The 24254-nt window shown below is 38.3% G+C and overlaps 1 protein-coding gene across 3 annotated transcripts in view; it reads left to right on the top strand.

Annotated features, from left to right (window-relative positions):
• cacna1ia (calcium voltage-gated channel subunit alpha1 Ia) overlaps positions 1-24254 on the top strand; it is a 106112-nt gene that overhangs the window by 35164 nt on the left and 46694 nt on the right. For all 3 annotated transcript variants that reach the window (XM_079847029.1, XM_079847027.1, XM_079847028.1), the window contains exons 7-16: positions 444-792; positions 2273-2676; positions 6230-6381; positions 7349-7534; positions 10330-10447; positions 10789-10944; positions 12087-12174; positions 14780-14940; positions 18492-18968; positions 21553-21653. In XM_079847029.1, coding sequence (XP_079703155.1) covers positions 444-792; positions 2273-2676; positions 6230-6381; positions 7349-7534; positions 10330-10447; positions 10789-10944; positions 12087-12174; positions 14780-14940; positions 18492-18968; positions 21553-21653 — 2192 coding nt within the window. The remainder of the gene's footprint in view (positions 1-443; positions 793-2272; positions 2677-6229; positions 6382-7348; positions 7535-10329; positions 10448-10788; positions 10945-12086; positions 12175-14779; positions 14941-18491; positions 18969-21552; positions 21654-24254) is intronic.

Below are 24254 nucleotides of genomic sequence, written 5' to 3'. Positions count from 1 at the left end.
AATTTGTTGAATCGATTGATCTGGTTTGCACAATTAGTCTGAATGATTTGTTCAAAAATCAGACTGATTCAGTTCTCAGGTTCCAACTCTGCTGCGATCACTGAATCACCGAATTGAATTCAAGATCCTGATTTAAAGTGTAGAGTTGTCAATGAACAACAACAAGCTCTTATATGACCTTCAGAAAAGATTGACCAGTACCAGAACATTCTTCAACCCTTTTTCTTTTTTTTTATTCACGGAAGAAAAATCTAATCAAGCAGCTTTCTTTTGTTCAACACAACAAAATTGCATGACCAACTTGAACTCATTGTGGCTGGATTTTGGCTGTGAAATTTTTCGGACAATGGTAAATGTGACTGCACCTTTAAGGGTTTAGAACAACGTAAGTGTGTCTGATCATTTTCATTATATTCAAGATATCTCTGTTCTTCCTGTTCCAGATTGGATCTTTCTTCATGATTAATCTGTGCCTGGTGGTCATTGCCACTCAGTTTTCGGAGACCAAACAGCGAGAGCACCAGCTGATGCAAGAGCAACGTGCTCGCTACCTGTCCTCCAGCACGCTGGCTTCGCTCGTTGAGCCCGGAGACTGTTACGAGGAACTCTTCCAGCTGGTCTGCCACATCCTACGCAAGGCCCGCCGTCGCTCAGCTGCTCTTTACTACATGCTCCGTGGCAAAGCCCCTCCTCCTGGGGGAGGGAAGGGGCGTGGCAAAGGAGGTGCAGGATCGACAGGGGGAGGAGCTAATGTGAATGGTGGAGAAAGACATCACTGCCGTTCAGCTCAGAGTGAGTGAGGAGAGAGTTGGAGGCAGAGAAATGCTATGACTAACAGTGTTGGGGAGTAAATAAAAAATGAATAACTAAAAATAAGTAGCCTGACATTAGGTCAACGGTTTTCAAAATAGTAGCAAGCTTTCATACAAACTGCCCTCTCTCGCTCATTTGTAATGTTAAAAAAGTGATTCATTCTAGTGAAATCAGTCATCATAAACTCTCCTTTTTCGCTCGTATGAAGTGTTGAAAAGTTTGATTCAATTTATTTACTCATATATAATGTTGGAAAGTCTGCTGCATTTTAGTGAGTCAGTTCATCCTAAACTGGTTTGTTTAACATGTTGTGCTGGAAAGTCTGCTCTTATAGAATGAATCAGACTTTCCAACACACATCATTCATTCATTCTAGTAAACTGTTTTTTTGTCTTAAACTTAGCATGGGAAAATCTGATTCATCCTAGTTCTATCCTCTATCACTTGTATTTGGCTTCAAAAAGTCTGATTCGTTCTAGTGAACTGGTTCATTTAAACTGTCATCTCTCATTCATACGTAGTGTTGGAAATTCTGAATCATTCTAGTGAACTGGTTCATTTTGACGGTTCAAAAGATGGAACAAAAAAGAAATATAGCATAGCAATTTAATGTAAATCTTTTTTTTATATATTCATCAAATAATAATTTTAATTTAAAATTCATTGGTTTTGTATTTAGTTACATACAGTAAATTAGGATGTATTCCAGTTTTTTTTCACTTTAGTGCAAATTTTGTAGAATTTTGGTGCTATTATTAGCATTAATTCATTCAAAACCCCAATAATTATCTGAAATAATAAATGATATCATCAGAGAGTTATTTGTCATTTGTTTCAGTGTATTTAGCCACTTGCACGAGCTTGAAGCCTGGCCAAGTTTCAAATTAGCTTCCTTGATACTGCAAACCTAATAGCAAGTTATTTACATACATTTCTGCATTTAGCAGACGCTTTTTATCCGAAGCGACTTACAGAGAAGAACAAAGCATTCATCAAAGAGCCAACAATTTTTGTAGTGCACAATGCCAGGTTTATTAGACAACTAGATTAGGAAACCAGCTAGAGAAGAGGACAAATTTATTTTTGTTGTTGTTGTGTGTGTGTGTGTGTGTGTGTGTGTGTGTGTGTGTGTGTGTGTGTGTGTGTGTGTGTGTGTGTGTGTGTGTGTGTGTGTGTGTGCGTGCGTGCCTAAGCGCATTGGTTTAAGAGTGTGAGGTCATTAAGTGCTTGCGGAAGAGGTGCCTCTTCAGCTGCTTTTATAATAAAGTAATAAAAGCAAAGAGCAAGTTGCAATAAAAAAAAGAACAAATCCATGCATGTCTTTGCTTTAATGGCCCAATGATATTTCAATCCAAAGCAGTATCATGGCAGTTATCCAAGAAACTGACGGGCAAAAATTTTATTGTGTTATATGAAAATGTCAAACAAATTTTTTTCGAATTTTTCTTCTGTCTTATAGCGCCTCACTGTATTCACGAAACCAAGTTGGAACACAGCTCCCAAACTCTAGAGAACGCCATCTCCCTCTCCATCACCCCAAACCCACAGGAGTGTCCACAGTGTGCTGCAGCTCTGTCACTCAAGGAGGGGGAGGGGTCGACGGGGCATTCGGCCAATGGGGAGGAAGAGGAGAGTGCGCTGAAGGAGACCGACAGGGATGACAACCACTTGGAAGAGAGGGGGGACGAGGATTCCGAGGACACGTTGAAGAATGAACGCACCTGTTTCGGGAAATGTAAAGACATCTGGGATGAAATAAGAGTGAAGCTTTGGGGTATCGTTGAAAGCAAGTACTTCAACAGAGGGATTATGATCGCCATCCTCATCAATACAATCAGCATGGGCATCGAGCACCATAACCAGGTAATTTCACCCGCAGTGCACCCAGTCTAAAGAAGTGTTCAACCTCATCATGTCACACATTACTGTAATAGCCGGCTCTTTCTGCGGTGCTGATAGAGTCTTCACAGGGCCTGCCATTCAAAGTAATGAGAGCGTGTGGAACGGCCTTTGGAGTCTTGTTGGATCTTTTTCTTGCCTTGAAAGTGCAGTTAATTATCTTTGGAAGACGTAGAAAGCTACTACTACTCATGCACACTCTCTTGCTCTCTCTATCTCTCTCCTCCACCCCCTCATGTCTTTGCTGCCTTGCCTGCAGTGGGGCCTGTTTTCTCATCTCTGTGGGCTCTAAAAATATCAACAAGCGGGAAAAGACGGATATGTAGAGAGAAAATGAGATAGTCACAATTGGCTTCTGTTATGCAGCATTTTTAACACGTGAAGCATCATGTAAATGCAGCCCACGCAGGCAAGACAGAGAAGCTCCTGTGTGCACGTTCACATATAAACACAGCATCTGTTCAACAGGTCTTTCCTCATGAGTTTGTGTTCCAATCGACCTGATATGGTTAAACAGATCACGTGTGCTGACATCATCTGCTGTGACTCATTATGTTTTAACCTGGCTCTCAAAAAGGATGGTTAAGATCACAATATTTACATGTGTGTGGGCAGCATGTGTGTGTTTGTGCTCACGCACAACAGTCGATTGAATGACTGTCGACGCTCTTGGTCTGCACAATCAAATGCATTCAAAGATTCCTGTAGCTCAAACAGTTGAGCATGGCAACACCAAGGTTTGATTCCCAGTGAATGCATCGACTGAAAAGATGTATAGCTTGAATGCAGTGGAAGTTGCTTGGGATAAAAGTGTGTGCTAAATGAGTAAATGTAAAAATAAAGGTGCTGTAAGCAATTCTACCAGATGAGTCTGCTGCAACGGTGTCTGATTAGCAGCTGTTTCAATCCATTCTGTATGGGAGCTGAGTGCCAGGATTGTACAAGGATTGTGGGATCATCTGAGCAACCAGTGAGAGCATGAATAAAACTGCAAAATACTCAAACTTATGCAATTTCAAAGCTGAAAATGCTGATTTATTAAAATGTTGTATATCATTGTATTTAACTAATATTTCAAATGCAGTTTGCATGCTTGAATTGTGGATCGACTGTGGATTAAACGGATTAAATAGTTCTCCCAAAAATGAAAATTCTTTCATCATTTACTCGCCTTTACAAACCTGTATGACTTACTTTCTTCTGTGGAATACAAAAGAAAATATTTGAAAGAATGTTGATAACCAAACAGTTTGGGTTACTATTGACTTCTATTGTATGGACAAACAAAAAAAAAGAGAGACCTTTCTCAAAATATCTGCTTTTATGTTCTGCAGAAGAAAGAATCTTAGTTTAGAACAACATGAGGGTGAGTAAATGTTGACAGAATTTGCATTTTTGGGTTGGTTTTATTCATCTTTAAAATATACTCAATACTTCAGCTTAACCACAAAGAGCGGAATTCTGAGATTTCACAGGCAACACTTTTGTTGCCTCTTCCTGAAATTGAGGATGCATTTAACATTTTAAGTATCTTAGCTGTTAATAAAGTACGTTCTATAAAATGTCCATAGGTGTGGTATCTTGGTCAAAGTAGCAAGTAATCCAGGTATTTTTTGCCAACTGTTTAATGAATACTGCATATTCGGACATAACACTTAATTGAAATAATGTCTTTCACATACTATGAAGTTTGGGGAGTCCCCAAATTTGGATATAGAGATTAGTCATTAAACTAACCCCCCGGTCTCCAAAATCCCACCTTCCGAAGTAATGTCAGCAAACACTCAAAATGACTGACAGCCAGCAAACACCTAAAAGTTCACTGATTGGTCGGAAAAAACAATCTTAAAAATAAAGTTTCTTTATTGCCATTGATGGCTCCATGTAGACCATTTAACATTAATGGAACCTTTCCATTTCACAAAAGGTTATTTTTATAGTGAAAAGGGTACTTTATATTTAGATTAAAAAAAAAATTCACACTAAGAAAAAGACAACTTTGGGGAACCCAAAGTTCTTCTATTGCGTACCTATAAAAGCCCTCTTTTGGAATGTTTATTTTTAAGAGTATGATTTCTCAAGATATACTGATCTTTCCATTTATGGTGACAATTTATTCATGGTTTACAAAAAAATCACTTAACTGCTCTTTTAAGTAGTGTGCTATACTATCTAAATAGCTTAGATAATGAGACAATCTGCTGATGGATTGATTAGAGAAGTTTACCGTACAGCTTGAGGAAGGGGAGAGTGGAGAAGCTATGGGTGTATTTTACCGTATTGTTTTGCCGTTATTACTCCTGATTGCTGTGTCAATATTCAATTTCTCTAAATGGCATCTCCCTGGAGCTGCCTGTGGTTTGGTTTTCAATCGTCCTTCAGTTGTGTTTTCTCTGCCTTAACTCGTCAATGGAAAGGTATTGATCAATAAAAGAATGGAGGAAAAAGGAACAAAAGGGACATCGAAGGAAGTGTTTTCAAATCAGAATTTGCTCTCGCTCCCCTGGAATTCGGTCGCCCTCTCGCTCGTGCACATGAACATACACTGAGATAAGGTGTAATGGATTTATGTGATGTCAGATTACACAGCGTGGATTGAAGCAGATCGGGGTGGTCTGTTGATCCCTTTCTAAGCGCAGTAGATCTCACACTAGTCTCAGTATTCGACAGACCACCCACAATCTGTTCACTGACTGTCTGATGCTTGGAGCTACAAACTGAATGGCTGGCTTTACACAATGTACATGAGCACACAGTCTGTCTTGAAACAAAGCTTAGGTTTAGGCTGGGTTAAGAGGACATGATGCAAGGTTAGTGTGTATATTACTGTAGATATTACTGTAAAATGTTACCAAATATTTATATTTCAAATAAATGCTGAAATGGTATGCATCAAAGAATCCTGAAAAAAAAGTATCATGAATTTCACAAATATATAAAGCAGCACTGTTTTAACGCTAATAATAATAGTTGTTTCTTGAGCAGCAAATCGGCATAGAATGATTTCTGAAGGATCATTTGACACTGAAAATAAGAAAATGTTTATTTTAAATTGTAATATTTACTGTTTTACTGTATTTTTGATCAAATACATTCAGCCTTGGTGTGCAAAAGAAACTTTTTCAAAAACATAACGAAACATGATCGGTTTTTCATGTCAATAAGTTTCCTCCTGTGTAAGTGGGTGGATCTTGGCTAGAATAAGCCGCATACATGCAGTACGTATAATGCACATACAGTATCAGTGTACTCGCATCACCCCATATCTTTTCCTGACTGATGTTCTGCAAGGAATTGTTCAGGTTTAAACTCTGGTTTTCTCTGACCTTTGTATCATATGAGAGGTCACAGCCTCACTGAAGAACTTATGCCTGCTGTCATGAACTGATCTTGTCCATGCAACAATGCACATCCTCTCTTGAACAGCACTGTAGTGATCTGAAATGACCTCTCCACATTTACCTCTCCTTTTATCCATCCCAACCTCTTTGTCCCCCCTCTCTCTCTCTGTCTACAGCCTGATGAACTGACTGATGTCCTGGAGATTTGTAACATAGTGTTTACCAGTATGTTCACCCTGGAGATGATTCTCAAGCTCACTGCCTTTGGCTTCTTTTCATATCTGAGAAATCCCTATAACATCTTTGATGGCATTATTGTGATCATCAGGTAAATGGATTTACTTTTATAGTTTGTCGAATGTCTGAAAAAATCACATTGTTGGTGTTATGCATTTTTTATTGTAATAATTGATTATATTTTAAATCATATTTTTTTAATCAAAAAAATGGTACTGTTATATGGGTGTTTCTTCAAATGTGGTAATTTCTTTAGCAAATAAACTCACACGCTCACTAGACTATTTAATTTGTGAACTATCAGTGTCCAAACGTGTATACAGTTATAGTTAACAGGAGATTTTCTCCCCCTCAAAGTAATTAAATACTTCTCAAAACGATGTAGCATTCAGTGGTGGAAATTATTTTGATTAAATGGCTGATTCCTTTGTTTTGTTAAGGCTTATTTCAAAGCTAGCATTTTATGTATCATAAATGCGCACTTTTTGCATATTATTTTGACAAAATAAGAGTTTGGCTGACAATAACGCAAATAAAATTGTGATATTAACCTAGTTTTTTCTTTTTCTTTGCACGTTTCATCTCAAACATAATTACTGACACTATTGTCTTCTTGGTAACCCTTTAGCAAAAACTTTATTCAGAGCAAAAAATGTTGGTATTGTTAAAATGAAAATACAATAGAAAGATAGAATTGAAAAAATTATCGTCATAGTTTTAAACTTAAAATACGAAAATCCTTCATAAAATATTATTACAATATTATATTATTATATTAAGATTGAAAGTAAATGATGATCACAGTATATGATGATGATGATGACTAATGATCACAAATCATGAAGACAAAAGATTTCCCCATGCAGATTTCTCAACGAATTCACTGCGTTGACCAACAGAAAGCTGCTTGGTTTGAAAGTAACTAAAGTGTGAGCTGTGCTTCATATCACTACATTACTAACAATAGACAATTGACAAAATTTAACAAAAGTGCCTGAAGTTAAAGAAACACCCTTTTATACAATTGAATCAATGCTTTTTTGTGTATGTGTGTATAGTGTATGCGAGATCGTTGGACAGTCTGATGGGGGTCTGTCCGTCCTGAGGACTTTCAGACTGTTAAGGGTCATAAAGCTGGTGCGGTTCATGCCAGCTCTGCGCAGACAGCTGGTGGTCCTGATGAAGACCATGGACAATGTGGCCACCTTCTGCATGTTACTTATGCTCTTTATTTTCATATTCAGGTGGGTTGGGCTTCGTAATTGCATTCCAGTGGGTCTCGTATGCAATTATTAGTGAATGAAACCCAATGTGTTTCATATCTGTGTGCTTACTCATAGTCTCTGTCCGTATCCGAGCTCACACTTGCTTGTAATAAATGCTACACACTTTATCACACAAAGCAGCCTGGGTTTATAAAATCCCACACCTGACAGCAGCCCCCTCCTCGCAGCTGGATCACGCCCGGGCTCTGCATGGCTGAGCGTCTCAGCTGCACAGGCTGCTCAGAGCACACCTTAGCTTCAGCTGCGAGTGACAGGCCCATAAGGATCAGAGTGAGATTGATGGAGAGCAGAACAATAACACTCAGGCCCCTGGTGCCCACTGACTCACCCGCCTCTCCCCTGCAGCTCTGCAATTCCAGCAGAGTGCACTGAGACAGATGGAGGCTACTGCAGGATTGAGTGCATAAACCAATCCTGCCGATCCGTCTTTCCCACTCACGTTTAGCTTTCAGCGCCCCCAACCCCCTCCCCCCATCAAGCATCTCAATTTATAACCCCTCATCTGAAAACGATGCTCTGAATTATGTCTCTTAAATGGATAGTTGTCCCCAGCCTGCGGGTACAGTCAACAGGCTTTAGTAACTGTTAGCAGATGCCTCGGATGACGTGTCTTTGGAGGAAATGGAGAGAATGAATCAGCATTACAGACTGGAAGCTATAGTTGTGCCAATTATTAATCGGCTTCACCATTGCTCTGCCGCATAGAGAACTGTTTTACACAAATTAAGTTTGTCTTTCAATAGGTGTTTTGAGTGGAGTTTTGTGGGATGTTGTGGTTAAAGTAATGCATTATAATTTTGTTTTACTTTTTAGGAAAAGCAACATTAAGTTTCAATTTTGTCTTATTTTTTCTTTCCTCAAAAGTGCGATTCATTCACTTTTTCACTCACTCATTCATCCACTCACTGATTCACTCATTCATTCATTCACTCGCTCATTCATTCACTCACTTATGCACTCACTCACTCACACATTCATTCCCTCTCTCACTCACTCGCTCATGCATTCACTCACTAATTCATTCATTCATTCATTCACTTACTTAGTCACTTTCAGAAACATATATAATACTAAAACAAAATTTAGCCAAACACCATGTTTTTTTTTCAGCCTGTTTAAAATCTGATTTAAACATCTTATAGATTTTATATTTGCATATTTCATACAAGCACTTTATATTTCATATATATGCATTCTGTAACACTTTATTTTACAGTGTCTCTGTTACACATCTTACATGTACTTACTATAAAAATAACAGTAAATTATGGATAATTACAAGCAACTAACACTAAACCAAACCCTAACCATAACCCTAATTTTGTAGTGAGTACATGTAGTTAATTAATATGGCAGAGTACTTAAATGTATAATTACACTGTAACAAGGACACCTTAAAATAAAGTGTAACCAGACATTCGTAATGTCTTAAGTTGTACATTAACAACCAGGCTGGAGCCAGTTGTCAAGACAACAGCAAAGTTTATTTCGAACATACCTGCGAGCACCATGGCAGAGCAAATCCACCGCAGCTCTAAGGCAGCACCTGTGTTATTATAATTTACTAAAACTATAAATATAATAAAAATAAAATAAACATCTGCTGAGATAAAATGTAAAAAACTTTTATTTCAGCTTGTTGATAAGGAAACATTTAGTTTAACTTCATGTGCTAAAATAACTCAAACTTAAACTGAAATAAAAATTTATAGAAGCTATATCGACACATAAACAAATGAATAAAATGACAAAAAACAACAAAACGTTTACTAAGATTAAAAGGAAAACAAAAAAAATAAAAACATTCAAAATATTACTAAAATCTATAATAGCATGTGATACCAAGAGAACACTGGGTAGCACCAGATTCTGTTATTTTGTCCACTATTCTGATTTATTTTTGCTTATCAGCATTATTTTTTAAATTGTAAATGTTTTAAAAGCACTTTTTTAAATTGAAAAGAAACCGTTGCTGTACGTCAAAAGCATGACACGCACATCTAGAACAACGGTCAGCAACCTATGGCACGCGGAGGGATAATTCCAGATGCAAATGAATTGTCGGATTTGTGCGCATGCGCATGTTAAAATCTCACACTTTAATAGTATTTATAGCACTTAACTTAACAAAACAGACTGTGTGAATATGAGGAATGATTACCTTAAAATGCATGTCCTAATGCAAGTCCAAAGGACTTTATTTAAATTAAATAAATGCACTTCTTTAGTATTGTCACATGGCAGTGATTATCCCTCTTTGTGCCAATGCTGGCACACATTCCATAGGTTGCCGACCCCCCTCTAGATCTACAAAACTCACACATACTACAATACTTACACGCCTTACATGAATGAGAGGTGTTCAGTTATAACTCGGATATTATGGTTTAAATTTTAAAAAATAACACATTATTTTACTTATTCCTTTAAAAATAAAATGTGAAGTGGTCTATGACTTGTAACACATTACCACCAACACTGCATGCATATGTTTGTAGTATCACCTCTGTCTCATTTATCTCTTGGTGCGTGTTGCATTCTGAATTCTGTGATCCGTCTCTCCAACGTGACTGATCTCATCTTTGGCTGCTGTCCAACCAGGACAGTATGTCTCCTCACATAGCACTGATATCATTTTTATAGGCCCCTCACCTCTGACAGGCTCATTTATCTCACATCCTGTTGATCGGAAACATACGGTATCAGAATATATAAACGTGAGATTAACATTCAAAGCTTGTTTGTTTCTGCAGTATTCTGGGAATGCACATATTCGGCTGTAAGTTCAGCCTGAAGACAGAGGCTGGGGACACGGTTCCTGACCGAAAAAACTTCGACTCCCTGCTTTGGGCTATTGTCACGGTGTTTCAGGTGCGTAGCGCTCTCAAAACTCATCTTATGAAAGCACTGCTGCAGGTGATGGGGAACACAGGGCAACTGGGAGCTGGGTGAAAACACAATTTAATCACACACATCTGGGTATTCTCTGCAGAGTTGAAATGTTTTTAGACTATAACATGCTATTACAAAAAACTAAAAAACATATTTATTTATTTTTGTCATATATAATTATTTATTAATTTATTTATTTAACCAATTTTCTCCCAAGTTTAATCTAAAGTTAAACAGTATTTGATAACGTGTGTGTGTGTGTGTGTGTGTGTGTGTGTGTGTGTGTTTGTGTGCGTGTGTGTGTGTGTGTGTGTCTGCAGATCCTAACTCAAGAGGACTGGAACATGGTTTTGTATAATGGCATGGCCTCTACCTCCCCCCTGGCAGCCCTGTATTTTGTCGCGCTCATGACTTTTGGGAACTATGTTCTGTTCAATCTGCTTGTGGCCATCTTAGTTGAAGGATTTCAGGCTGAGGTAAGGTACTCACCTTAGGGCATCTGGGTAATTGAGTGTTTTGGTTGATGCACAAAGCAATCCCAGATGTAACAGGCCCAATACCTTTCAGGTTAAGTTGCTGAATATGAAAATTTCACGCCCAATGAGGTTATTTGAATACGTTCTCCTGAAAAGCATCTGTTGGCTGTGATGCTTTCCTTAACAAGGTCAAATTTGTGCAGGTGTTTAGCAACAAAATGACAACAAGAACATGCCGTGGCTCTAATATCTTACCGCTGTCCTAGGGCATTTTTCCAAAGGCTATTGTTGTTCTTGCCGGTGAATATATTTTCAATGTGCATGCTTGTATAAATAGGGTTTCATGGGCAAGTATCCAGTCTGCAGGAGTAGGTTATCTCTCCAGGGAGCTTGTAGAATTGCGCCTCCAGGTTATGGTCTAGATCTGAGGCACAATGTGAGGGTGAATGGGGAACTAGAGCAAATGCGACTGACTTTCAGAGGGAGGGCAACGAGATGACATGTCTATTATAAAATGCTCATGGCTGTTTAGTTATTTTACAAGAGAAATTCTGTCCCTCACACTCGTCTTTTATTTGTCTATGGTTCACACAGCACTAGAATACCATTGTTAAAGGGATAGTTCACCCAAAAATGAAAATTCTGTCATCATTTACTCACCCTCAAGTTGTTTCAAACCTGTAAGAATTTCTTTTTTTTCTGCTGAACACAAAAGAAGATATTTTGATAAATGTCTGTAACCAAACAGTTGATGGACCCCATTGACTTCCATAGTAGGAAAAAAAAATACTATGGAAGTCATGGGGTCCATCAACTGTTTGGTTACAGACATTTTTCAAAATATCTTCTTTTGTGTTCAGCAGAAAAAAGAAATTCTTACAGGTTTGAAACAACTTGAGGGTGAGTAAATGATGACAGAATTTTCATTTTTGGGTGAACTATCCCTTTAACCCTATTTTGCAGTGGAAAGTATGGTTATGTGAAAACCATGTTTTATAACCAACCTCACTTTAAAAGTGAAATCTGTGCTGTATGAATGGACTTAATCAGTATTTGCTTCATAACTCAACCTTACTTTTGTCTTTTGTCATTTTGACCTTGTGTACCGTTTTTTTTTTTTTTTTTTTCTCTGTCTGAAACAGGGCGATGCTAACCGTTCCTACTCGGATGATGACAGATCCTCTTGTAACTTAGAGGAAACAGAGAAAAAGGACTCGCTCCAGCTGTCAGGTACTGAGCTGTGGAATAACTGAAGAAGTGTTATTAAAGCACAGCTGTGTTTTCCTGTGTGTTTCTGAACCTTCTGGGAAATACTGTGGGTTTTCTGTGCAGAAACAGTATTTTGAGGTTCAGAACTCCTTTCCAAATTATCTAAATGATAGGTTAATAACAGTCTTTTACAATTATGGTACACTGCGCTATATGGTCAGTTACATGTTAAATTAATATTCATACATTAAGCCACCAGTGTTTTGAATTCCAGTGGTTTGAATTGGTCAGACCAAGTCATTTAGTCCTGTACTGTTCAAAGGTTTGTGGTCAGTAAGATTTTTTTTATAGAAATTAGTTAAAGCTGCAGTCCATAACTTTTGGCGCTCTAGTGGTTAATAAACAGAACTGCATGCGTGTTGCGGAAGAACATTGTAGCTGGAACTACTTCTTCTCTGTTAATGTTTATGACGAGTCACGCAGGTACTGGGCAACTCCGCAGTGGTACGACCCATACCAGCCTAAATTAGTCCAAATATAAACTCTTATTATAGGTGTACTGTGGTGATTAAGGATAATACAATATTATTATATCAATTTTGTCAATTTTGAACACACAAAATTTACAGACCGCAGCTTTAATTAATGAACTAATTCAGCAAGGATGCATTCAATTGATCAAAAGTGACAGTAAAGACATTTATAATATTACAAAAGTAAATGTTAATAAATAAATATTAAGCAGCACATTGGTTTTCAACATTGATAATAATTGACCATCAAATCATCATATTATAAGGATTTCTGAAGGATCATGTGACACTGAAGAGTAATGATGCTGATAGTTTCTCATCACAGAAATAAACTACATTTCTAAATATACTAAAATAGAAAAGAGTTATTTTAAATTGTAATAATATTTTTTACAATATTACTGTTTTACTGTATTTTTTATCAAATAAATACAGCCTTGGTGAGCAGAATGTGAGAGATTTTTTTCAGTTTTTTTAGGATGTGTGACCCACATGAATATGCTGTAGCCGTACTTACACGATACACAATGTAATATCCAAGTCTCTAAATTTTAGTTTAAACTTTTTAAACTTTGTCATATTTGTAACTGTGAACCAGGCCCAGACTAGGACACAATTTTAGGCCAGGAAATCTCACTCTCCTCCAGGCCATCCCATACACCCACAACAAATTTTGAAACCACAGACAAACCTATTTTTTGTATGGCTATCTCATAAAAAAGGTCTAAATCAGGGGTCGGCAACCCTCTCTTTCGAACTTTTCACGAATGAATAGCTATCCGATCAGAGAAAACTGATGAAGTGACTAGCTACGCATGAACAGAGTTTCCACATGCATCACAGTCATTTTGATGTGTGTGGAATGTTTAATAGGACTTGGTTGAATATCTCCGAAATTTATAGCATTGACTATGTATATCGGAACAAGCTGTAAGCTGTCAGTCAGTAACTTGTGTGTGCGTGATGCCCAGTGGTCGCACTAATGGTTTATCAAGAGGTTTATCAGAGCTGCATGCTTTCATTGACTTGCGCAGTTTAATTCTCACACTTTAATAGTAGGCTATTAATTACTCGTACCTTAATAAAACAAGCTGTGTTACTATAAGAAATGATTACCTCAAAATGTAGATCTGTATAAATTATGAGTTACTTTTTCTGAATGAAACACACAGGCTCCACCTCTCTCTCTCTCACATGCCATAGGTTGCCGAACCCTGGTCTGAATCCCTAGGCTGGGTCTGTGCAAAATGATTAAATATTCTCTGAACTGCACATTCCATATTCTCTCCCTTGTGTGTGTACTTTTTTTGCTATTTCTTATTTGCTATGCTATTCTTGTATCTGTCACTTCTTCTCTAGCAAGTCTACTGAACAGAACAGAACCTTGTTGCAAAAAAACATCTCATTTTTAATTTGTTTGCACATATCTATATTCATCAAAGTATTACCCTAGCACAATGTGTTGATGCTGTTTTTCATCTTAGAATGATTTAAATACCCAAGATTTAACAAAACTATATTTCAAACAAATATAGTTCAACAAATTTTCTAATTTTACTAGATTATTATGCATTAATATAATGACTCATATTTTTGTGCTGTTTTCTGCTCTAGCTCCCTCCCTACCTATACTATACCATGTCTGCTATATTAATATTGTAACTTTACAATAGATAACAGTGATGTCCTTTAGCAAACAGACGGACGGTAGTAATGGGTTGCTGCCCAAATGCTAACAAATGCTAGCTTCCTATAGCTTTGGCCGCATTTCCTCTTCATCCTCAACTCCCTCGCATTGATTACTCTATTGGAAACTGTTTGGCAGAGGTGATGAGTGGACGTGAACCGAATCGTACCATTGCCAGTCAAGATTAACAGTGTTGCCTGGCATGAGAGGAGGGTTTAGAGATACATGTACCAGAAATCACAGAAGCTTGAAACTTTAATAGGCTTGGTGGAATATACTTCTTAATTTCGCACCACAAACACAAAACAAATTGTTTTTCAACTTATTGTGCCTTGCAATAAGTTGGCTAGAGTTTCCTTCTGTTGTTTTTGTGATCTAATCAGTCTCGGCATGTTTGTTTGTGCAGATCCCAAGATTTCCACTTTGACCCCTAATGGGCATCTGGATTTGGCACCTGCACCCAACGCCAGAGGCTTGTACCCATCTGAAAGGCAGAGCTTTTCCTTGGGTTCCCGCAAGAGCAGCGTGAGCTCTCTGGGCAGGGCTAGCCTGGAGCAGACGACGCTGGTGAGCCATTGTGCATGCTGCAGTCAACCTGCCATTCATTACAGGGTCTAACTCACCGAGAGGGCACAAACGCTATATCATACCACTCCAGCAATCCAAAACCCCTTTAAAAAGCACAAAGAACACAATAATTATCCATCGGCTCTGCATGTATTAGCATTTAGCAAACCATTAATAAGACACTTACTCAGCACTTAGAGTGCCGTCTCTACTTGTCTAGCTTGCATTATATTAGCATACACACAGAGGGTCGTTGAGCGGGCACTCCAAGAGCTGAGAGCAACTTGTAAACTACATAATTATTTTTACAATGGCTTAAATAATAATAGCTCTTGTGAGGAGGTTGGCTTTTTATAAGGGCTCTAGATGGTGGGGAATTAGCTAAGAATGAGTTGAAAGCATGTTTTTTTTTTTGCATGCGCTGTCTGTTGTTTTAGCCAGATACCCCAGGAATTATGATTCCCCATGAATTATGTACCAGGTTACATCCAAAACTTTAGTGTATCACATGAGACTATTTTGGTGCTAGGTTGTGGAGGATGCAGTAGACTTCCATGATCAGATAAACTTAAATTTACCACTGCAGTCCAAACACCAGGGGCCTCATGTATAAAGTAGTAGATTTCATCCTAAAACTTTTCAGATTTATAAAACCATGCGTACTTCAGAACCTGCGCAAAATTATAAAATTTGTTTTATAAAACCTAGTCAGCAGAAGATTGTGCATACATGCATCTCCTCCCCGAAATAACCATATATGGAGCTTACAACACGTAGTCAGGAGACATTAGGAAAATATTACATTACATAGCTAAAAATCATTTAGTAGCTGTGATTCGTGTTTTAAAATAAATAAATAAGAAAAATTGAGAGAAAAAAATACATTTCAGAGAAGAGATCTCAATCTCAATATTTTCCACTGGCTGGCCAAATTGTATTTTTTATTTGCTTTACACAAATCATATGTATGCAATTTTGCCTATAAGGTAAGCATATATTTTAGGATGTTTATATATTTTTTAATGGAAACAGATAGGCCAGTGTATTTTGCAGTGTAAATGATTGTCTGACTCAGAACCTCACTGGCAAAAAATTAAAAAAAATAAAACATGCATATCTTACCATTTCCATCAAATTCTATCCTTCAAATACAATGGTATTTTTCATAATATTGGGAATACCATGAAAATGGCTATCATTAGACTACTGTCTGTGCACAACACCAATATTAATTTAGAATATTTTCTTTCGGGACAATCTACACACCTAAGGACAAGTCAGTCGGATTTCAAAATGGTTTGATAACTGTTGCAGCATCCACAGCTAGTTCCAGCACCATTCACACTAGAAGAGCGTCGGTGATGAGTAGCCTATACTCTCTGAATTGTCTATGACCTGGGTTTTTAAAATAAAACAGGGATGTGTGTGTAAATGTTTTAAAGTTTTCGATTTCAAATAAATGCTGTTCTTTTAAACTTTCTATTCATCAAAGGATCATGAAAAAAAAGTTTTGCAGTTTCCACTGATAATAATAATAATAAATGTTTATGATTTCTGAAAGATCATGTGACACTGAAGACTTGTGTAAGGGTGCTGAAAATTCTAATTTGCCATCACAGGAATACATTTAATTTAATAAAAAAATATTTAAAAAATATTTAAAAAATATTTTCACAATTGTAATAATATATCTGTCACCATTATGTTCAGTGTGTTTAGTTTTCATGGACTTTTAGTTTTATCCTCATTCATCTCATGTGTTCCTTTGTTCAGTTCCTGCCTCTCCTTGGTCGTCATGGTTTCTGTCATTATGAGTTCATGTGTATCAGCTGTGTATCATTTATTACCTCGTTTGGATTCACTACTTAAGTTTCCCCTTTACCGTCATTCAGTGTCCAGTCATGTCTATGTTAAGTGTGTGTTGCATCCTGTTCGCCTGTCAGTTGGATTATTGTTATTAAAACTTCGTTTTGGAACTCTATCTTCGTCTTCCTCTGCCTTCCTGCAACCACCCATGACAGATGACGGGACCTCCAAAATGGATTTAAGAGCTCAACTTATTTAGGTGGCTCAGGAGAGCACAGATTTTCTGACCTTTGCTACTAACTTCTGTCATCTTGCACTCACCAGCCCTTTCAGCGACGAAAGCCTGAGGAACCTGTTCTGAAAGTTGACCTCCCAGACACCTCTGGGCTTAACTGGAGGGAAACAGTCATTAGGTGTCTGGAGAGTGTCTGGCCCCAGTCCAGAGCACAGCCAGACCCAGAGCCCAACTCATCACCCTCAACCTCAGAGTATTCGTGTAAACCACCCACAGGTGGAGACTTCCTCCAGCCACGACGTGTCAGCAAGAGCCCGAGGAGAAGATGACGATCCGGGGATTCCCTGTAACGTCGAGCCGCAGGTCGTGCATCCACCTGTAGCGCCCGTGCGAGAGAATCCTGCGTCTCCGCCTCTGTTCTCTTCGCTCCATCTTGGCCTGTCGACCTGTTGGCTCCGTATTGGCTCCTCCCACCTTCCGCTCCACCGGAGACCCTCTGCCTTGCGGTTTCACCAAGTTCCCTCGTCCCACCAGCTCCCCCTTGGTCAGTCGTTACTCTCCTTCGGTTACGGACTTGCGGGCCTTCCACTGTGCCCAGTCCCTCCACCCCTTTCGGCATCGCCTCTGTTCTCCGTCACAATGGCTCAACCTCAGCCGTCGGGTACTCTGGCTCCGCCTTCGACATTCATCGCCGTCCCTCCACCCCTACGGCTGCAGCAGGTTCCTCCTTCCCTTGTGCATCACCGCTGTTCTCCGTCACAACGGCTCAACCTCAGCCGTCGGGTACTCTGGCTCCGCCTTCGACATTCGTTGCCGAGGCATCGCCTTGGTCTCCAGTGCCTGCGATGTCGCTTGTTTCCACCGGCTCTCCGTCTGCCCCATGGATCCATCGTCCTCGTCTCCAGCTGTCGTCAGCCACTACACCACATTGGCTCCTCCCTACCTCGAGTCCACCGTGGGCTGTCGGCACTGGTGAGCTCTGGGTCTGCGCCACCAGGCACTCGACATCTTCGCCGTAGGGTGTTCGTCGTCATCCACCTACCATCATTCCTTCGCCATCTCCTCGTCCACCTCCAAAACCCCCTCCACCCCTCCTTCTGCTCTTTCTTCAATTACGGCACAAGGTGTTCTGTGTTTTTAGTTCATAATAGGTGTTCCTATTATGTTCGGTGTGTTTAGTTTTCATGGACTTTAGTTTATCCTCATTCATCTCATGTGTTCCTTTGTTCAGTTCCTTGGTCGTCATGGTTTCTGTCATTATGAGTTCAGCTCATGTTTCAGCTGTGTATCCTTTATTACTTTATTACGTTTGTATTCACTAATTAAGTTTCCGGTAAGTGTGTGTGTTGCATCCTGTTTGCCTGTCAGTTGGATTGTTGTTATTAAAACTTTGTGTTGGAACTTAGAGTAGTTTTTTGAAAGCAAAAACTCTTGTAGTGTGAGCTTTGCATAAATCACTGTGTGGGGGGGTTCATATATTGACTATGAACTTGTGTTCTATGTGTCTTAGTGTCCGGGGCGAGGCTCTCTGTACCACAATTGGGGACGGTCTGCACGACCCGGTATATGGAGTCGCAGGTCGAGTTGGAACAGCTTGGGTCGATCCTCTAGATGCCTGGGGATGGGGGGTGGAGGTAGTTTACGGGTTCGTAGCCCTCACTCTCGTCCTGCTGAGCAGGAGTCCCTGCTGTCTCCTCCGCCCCCTCCTCTGCATCCGCCTCTACTGTCTAGACACTTCGTCCCGCGCAGAGAACGACGGGCTCTCTCTTTAGAGCTTCCGGAGCTGCTGCAGGTACCCGGACCTGCCCTGCCTCCTCTGCACCCCCGGCAACGCAAGAAGAGCTTCTCTGGGGGTCTGGGAAGCGTTGGAGAGCACCAGGACTGTAATGGAAAGACACCATCAGTCCAACCACAAATCATCAATGAAGTCTACCCTCAGGTCAATACACGCAAGGACAGGGAGGATCTGGACGATGAGCTGGATTATGTAAGTGCCCAATAAACCTAGTAATGGTTTTAAGGGATAGTTCATCTATAAATAAAAAGTGTCATTATGTTCCAAACCCATCTGAATTTGGTGGACCACAAAAGGAGAAATTAAGTTGAATGTCCTGGGTGCTCTTATCCTTGCAGTGAAAGTGAATGGGGACGGATGCTACCAATGAATACATGTAATATTCCAAATCTTCTGAATCCATATGAGAGTTTGGGTGAGAATAGCAACTTAATGTTGATCTGTATTCTGAGCAAAGCTATTTTATACTACTGTTCGTATAGTAATTAATATTTTTATTCAGCAAGGATGCATTAATTTGATCAAAAGAAACCATAAACACATTTATATTGTTCCAAAAGATTTCTATTTCAAATAAATGATGTTCTTTTCAAACTTTATATTTATTAAAGAGTCCTGAAAAAAATGTATCACGGTTTCCACAAAAATAGTAAGCTGCACAACTTTTTTCAACATTGTTAATAATAATAATAATAGTAATAATAATAATAAAGTTTTATTTATAAAGCGCCTTTCCCAAGCTCAAGGTCACTGTACAAGAAGATAACAAAATCACAGCATCAAGCATTAGTATGCATCACATAGTATATATACATATACAAATCTACAGAAACAAAACAGCAGAACACTAAACAGGGGAGGGTTGGAAATACTGTGAGAAAAGAGAGGTTTTTAGCTGAGATTTGAATGAGAATACAGTAGAAGAGTCAGAGGAAGAGAATCCCAGAGTTTCGGAGCCACAGCAAGAAAACGAGGTACAGTAAGCAGTTTTAAGTCAGATGACCGGAGAGAGCAAGGAGGTGAATAATAGTGCAGAAGTTAAGATAAATAGTTGGGAGCAAGTCCATGAAGACATTTAAAAGTTAACAAGAGAAGTTTATACTAAATGCGAACAGGAACAGCCAGGTAAACAATGTAGATTATAGAGCAAAGGGGTAATGTGATCAGATTTCTTGATGTGATTGATGACTCTGACAGCAGAATTCTGAACATATTGCAGTCTAGTGATTGCTTTAGCAGGCAGCCCAATAAGAAGCGAGTTACAGTAGTCGAGACGAGAGGTTATCAAAGCACGAATTAGAGTTCCAGTATCTTAAGTGCTGAGAGCAAGTAACAGTCCGGCAATATTGCGAAGGTGGTAGAATGCAGTCTTGGTAATAGAACTTATATGAGATTGAAATGTAAGCGACGAATCAAATGTTACACCCAGATTTTTAACAATATGAGACAGTAATAAAAAAATGTTTCTTGGTTAACTAGATCAGCATATTAGGCCCTGTTTACACCTGGTATTAAGATCGGATCGGATCACGCCTGATCGGATCACAAGTAGATGAGGGAGATGCATTCCCGTTCACACCTGGTGTTTTAATCTGTCTCTTTTGTCCTTTTTTAACCACTTTTGTTTGGATTTATTTAAGAGGAGGGTCTATGGGTGGGTGAATGTATGGGCTTTTTCAGATATTTTGATCTAATGTATAGATTGCTTCCGATAATGAAACTTGCTTCCCATAATGTTTACGCATATAGGTGTTTTTTTGTGGCTGTTTGCATGCATTCGACCACATGAGCGTTTACGCTATGAAAGGAATCTGGTCGAATGCGTTTTCAACTACCTCTGGAAGTGGTCGAAAATGGGCAAGCTCAATACATTTTAGACCCGTTTAATGCCGTCCACTTGTAATCTGATCGACCAAAGCGCATCTTAATACCAGGTGTAAACAGGGCCTTAGAACAGTGGTTCTCAATTCCAGTCCTCGGGACCCGCTGCTCTGCACATTTTGTATGTCTCCCTTATTTAACACACCTGAACCAGATCATCAGCTCATTAGGAGAGACTCCATGAACTGAACTGAGTGTGTCAGATAAGAGAGACATACAAAATGTGCAGAGCAAGGGGTCCCGAGGACTGGAATTGAGAACCACTGCCTTAGAATGATTTCTGAAGGGTCATGTGACACTAAAGACTGGATTAATTTCTGCTAAAAATGCAGCTTTGCAATCACAGAAATAAACTTTTGATCAGTAGTGTATTGTTTCAGAAGACTGGAATTATGCTACTTTTATTTTTTTATTTTTTTGTCATTTATGGAGTTCAAGAAGTTGGTGTTCCATGGAACAAAGAGATTTGAAGAAAATGAGAGTTGTCTTTTAAACTGTAATTTTGGATTATCTGAGAATTCTGGAGAGGAGTTAGTATTGTCCCTGTAAAAAGAAAAGAAAAAGCTTCTGCACACATAAATAAGCAGAGCCAATTGTCCATACAATCAACTACACAATGAAAATCACCCAATTATTATCTGTTGAGGAGGAACGCTAACAGATGGCTGTAGGATTTTAGATTTTAATTTACAGCCAGACTCTCTTGTTTTGTAAGCAATTAAGAGTAACATGGCAGCTCCAAGGGGACATGAAACATTGGAAAGCTCCGCTTCATAACTGCTTCAACTAACTAATGCGTTTCCAAGAAAGTTCTCCCACCCTGGATCCTGCAGAATTAATCTCAGTCCTCATCTTTGCCAACAAATTTTCAACTAAATGCTTTTTCTGTCGGCAGAGTTTATGTTTCCGGATCCAGAAGATGATGGAGGTGTACAGACCAGACTGGTGTGAGACCAGAGACGACTGGTCCGTCTTCCTCTTCTCTCCTCAAAACAAGTCAGTCCTTTCACTGTCTACCCTCTTTCAATACATAATAGCCATGAACACTCTTCTTAAGAGCTGTCAGTAGCTGTTTCACCTACTGACCTTATTCACAAACAATTTATGTAGGTAGTTTTACATGTTCCTGTGTGTGGTAATCATGACATGCAAAGAGTTCTCAGTTAATTTGCAATGAAAAAGAAACCGATAAACGGACACATAGTTTTGCTTTTTTAGCTGTCATGTGATTGACCCATCAGGTGATTGTGGTGTTGTTTTTATTTAACTTTTATGTGGTCAAAAATACTGCAGCAAAACCTGTCATTAATAATAAATAAATGCCATTGTATAAATATGAGGAAACTGTTTGTGTGTTGAAGAAAAACGTATAAAAAAATGAAATGATAAAATAAATAAATAATTTAAAAATAAAAACAATCAAATAAAAAAATATTATTGGCTTACATTACAAACAAAAAAAATATTATTGGCTTACATTATTTACCTGCATATGTTGTGTGCCATTAACTAACATCAAAGCAAATTTGTTTTTAAATTATTGAAAAAATAGCAAAATCTCACCGGTCAAATAAATGCATATTCTAGGTCAAAGGGGTTTGGCTGACAAAAAAAGTTATAAGGATACTTGGCTTACAGTAATGTTGTTGCACTTGTGGTAGCCTCATCATAAGCAAAACCCGTTGGCAATCGCGTACCTTCGTGCCCTCTTACACTTTAAACATGACTCATGGGTTGTGTCGGTTAAGAGTCAAATGTTGTCAGTCTAAGCAAAATTTGAGAAAGCAGCTGGATGTTGTCTTTCATGGAGCCTGACCTCATTATAACACAAAACAGATTAGAAGTTGCTCCACGCCCAAGAACAGGTTGAAATTAAGCAGATAAAAGGATGCTTGTGTCACAGGTTGTTTCCTATAGTGCCACTGATTTGATCTCTTTAAGTAACACAGAGGGAAAGATGCCTGCACACCTCTTCTTCTCTCCTGACGGTAACTCGGCCAGCAGTTATTCTGCAATTCTTGCCTGATCAATAGCACTGATGGGCTGCCAGCTCTTTAGAGGGTGGCTTGATTAGGATATTGATTGGTGTCAGAGAGATAGGAGCCGATTATTCCCACCCTCTTCCTGTCAGTCTGTTTTCTCCAAACAGTCTAGTCTTTGAATGTCCACCTAAAGTTTGTTCTGCAATGGAAAAATTTAGATATTTGACTGTTCCAACACCTAGTGAGCTGCAGTGAGTACATTTTGACGAGCTCCATGAAAAAATAAATCCAAGATTGCAGATGAAATGAGAATCATATTACACTACTGTACCATTCAAAAGTTTGGGGTCAGTAAGATTTTATTATTATTTTATTTTTTGTCGTTTTTGTTGTTGTTTTTTAAGAAATGTATACTTTTATTCAGCAAGAATGCATTAGATTGATAAAAAAAAATGATTTATAAGTTACAATTAACTTCATTAACGTCATTGACAGAATTTTATGGCAAACCAATGTTTTCAATGTTATACGTTTGGGGGGTGCAATTGTGCATAATATAAAAGAGTACAGAATCTCCAGATCAAAACACAGCTGAAGACAAGCAATAGAAGCATTGCTTATGCACATGTAAAATAAAGCGATTATCAAACATAAACAGCATTTAAATCAAAACTGAATAACGTTACCAAATGTAATGTCGACCCAGGATGATGTGTAGGACTATGAAGCTTTGGGGGTTTTGATGCACTCGATCTACTCCATCTATGTTTTGATCATCGTTCTGAATCCAATCCAGACATAGTCTTTGACAAAAACGTGATTTTCTCAGCTTTTTGTTCAAATTGTTTCTTTTTTTATGGAACTTGCATACATTCAAGTGTTGATAAAAAAAATAAAATAATAATAATACATGAAGCTAGAATAAAATGTTTGTTTTTTTTCTAAGCAGAGGCTCTGTTCTTTCTTTCAATATATTGCATGTTCAGATATTGATACAATAAAATATAATATTTGAAAATGATAAAATAAAAAAATGCTGACAGTGGCTGGTAACTTTTTTTTCTTTTCTTTTTTACAAAAATGCAAAAATGCATTTACAAAAAAGTAATTCATATTGTTACAAAATATTTCATTTTCAAAGGCTGTTCTTCAAAAAGTTCTGTCCCTCAAAGAATCTAGAAAAAACACTATCACAGATTCCACAATTTAATTTTTTTTTCTGTGATAATAAGTTTCTTGAGCAGCAAATCAACATCATAGAATAATTTCTGAAAGATAATGAGACACTTGAGAAAATTCAGCTTTGCCAACACAGTTAAAAATGAAATAAAATTTTTAATAAATGGTTATATTAAATTATAATAATATTTCACTATAAAAAATAATCAAGACTTTTGAAAGTAGTTTATTATATATTATATTATAATATGTTATGTCATATTTATGTATTGGTTTATATGAAATATTCCAAGGCTGGTCTTTCATTCAGTATTGACGTACTGAATGAAATTTTCCAGTGTGTGCTGTCTATCAGGGGTGTGACGAGACACTTATTTCTCTTCAGACCTTACTATACATTAATTATGAGCATCCAGAGCTTCTGATTAAGGCTGTG

This window comes from Squalius cephalus (genome assembly GCF_949319135.1).
Source record: "Squalius cephalus genome assembly, chromosome: 1".
NCBI classification, from domain to species: Eukaryota; Metazoa; Chordata; class Actinopteri; order Cypriniformes; family Leuciscidae; genus Squalius; species Squalius cephalus.
Note: the sequence above shows the minus strand (reverse complement) of the source record. Positions and strands in the feature narration are given on the sequence as shown.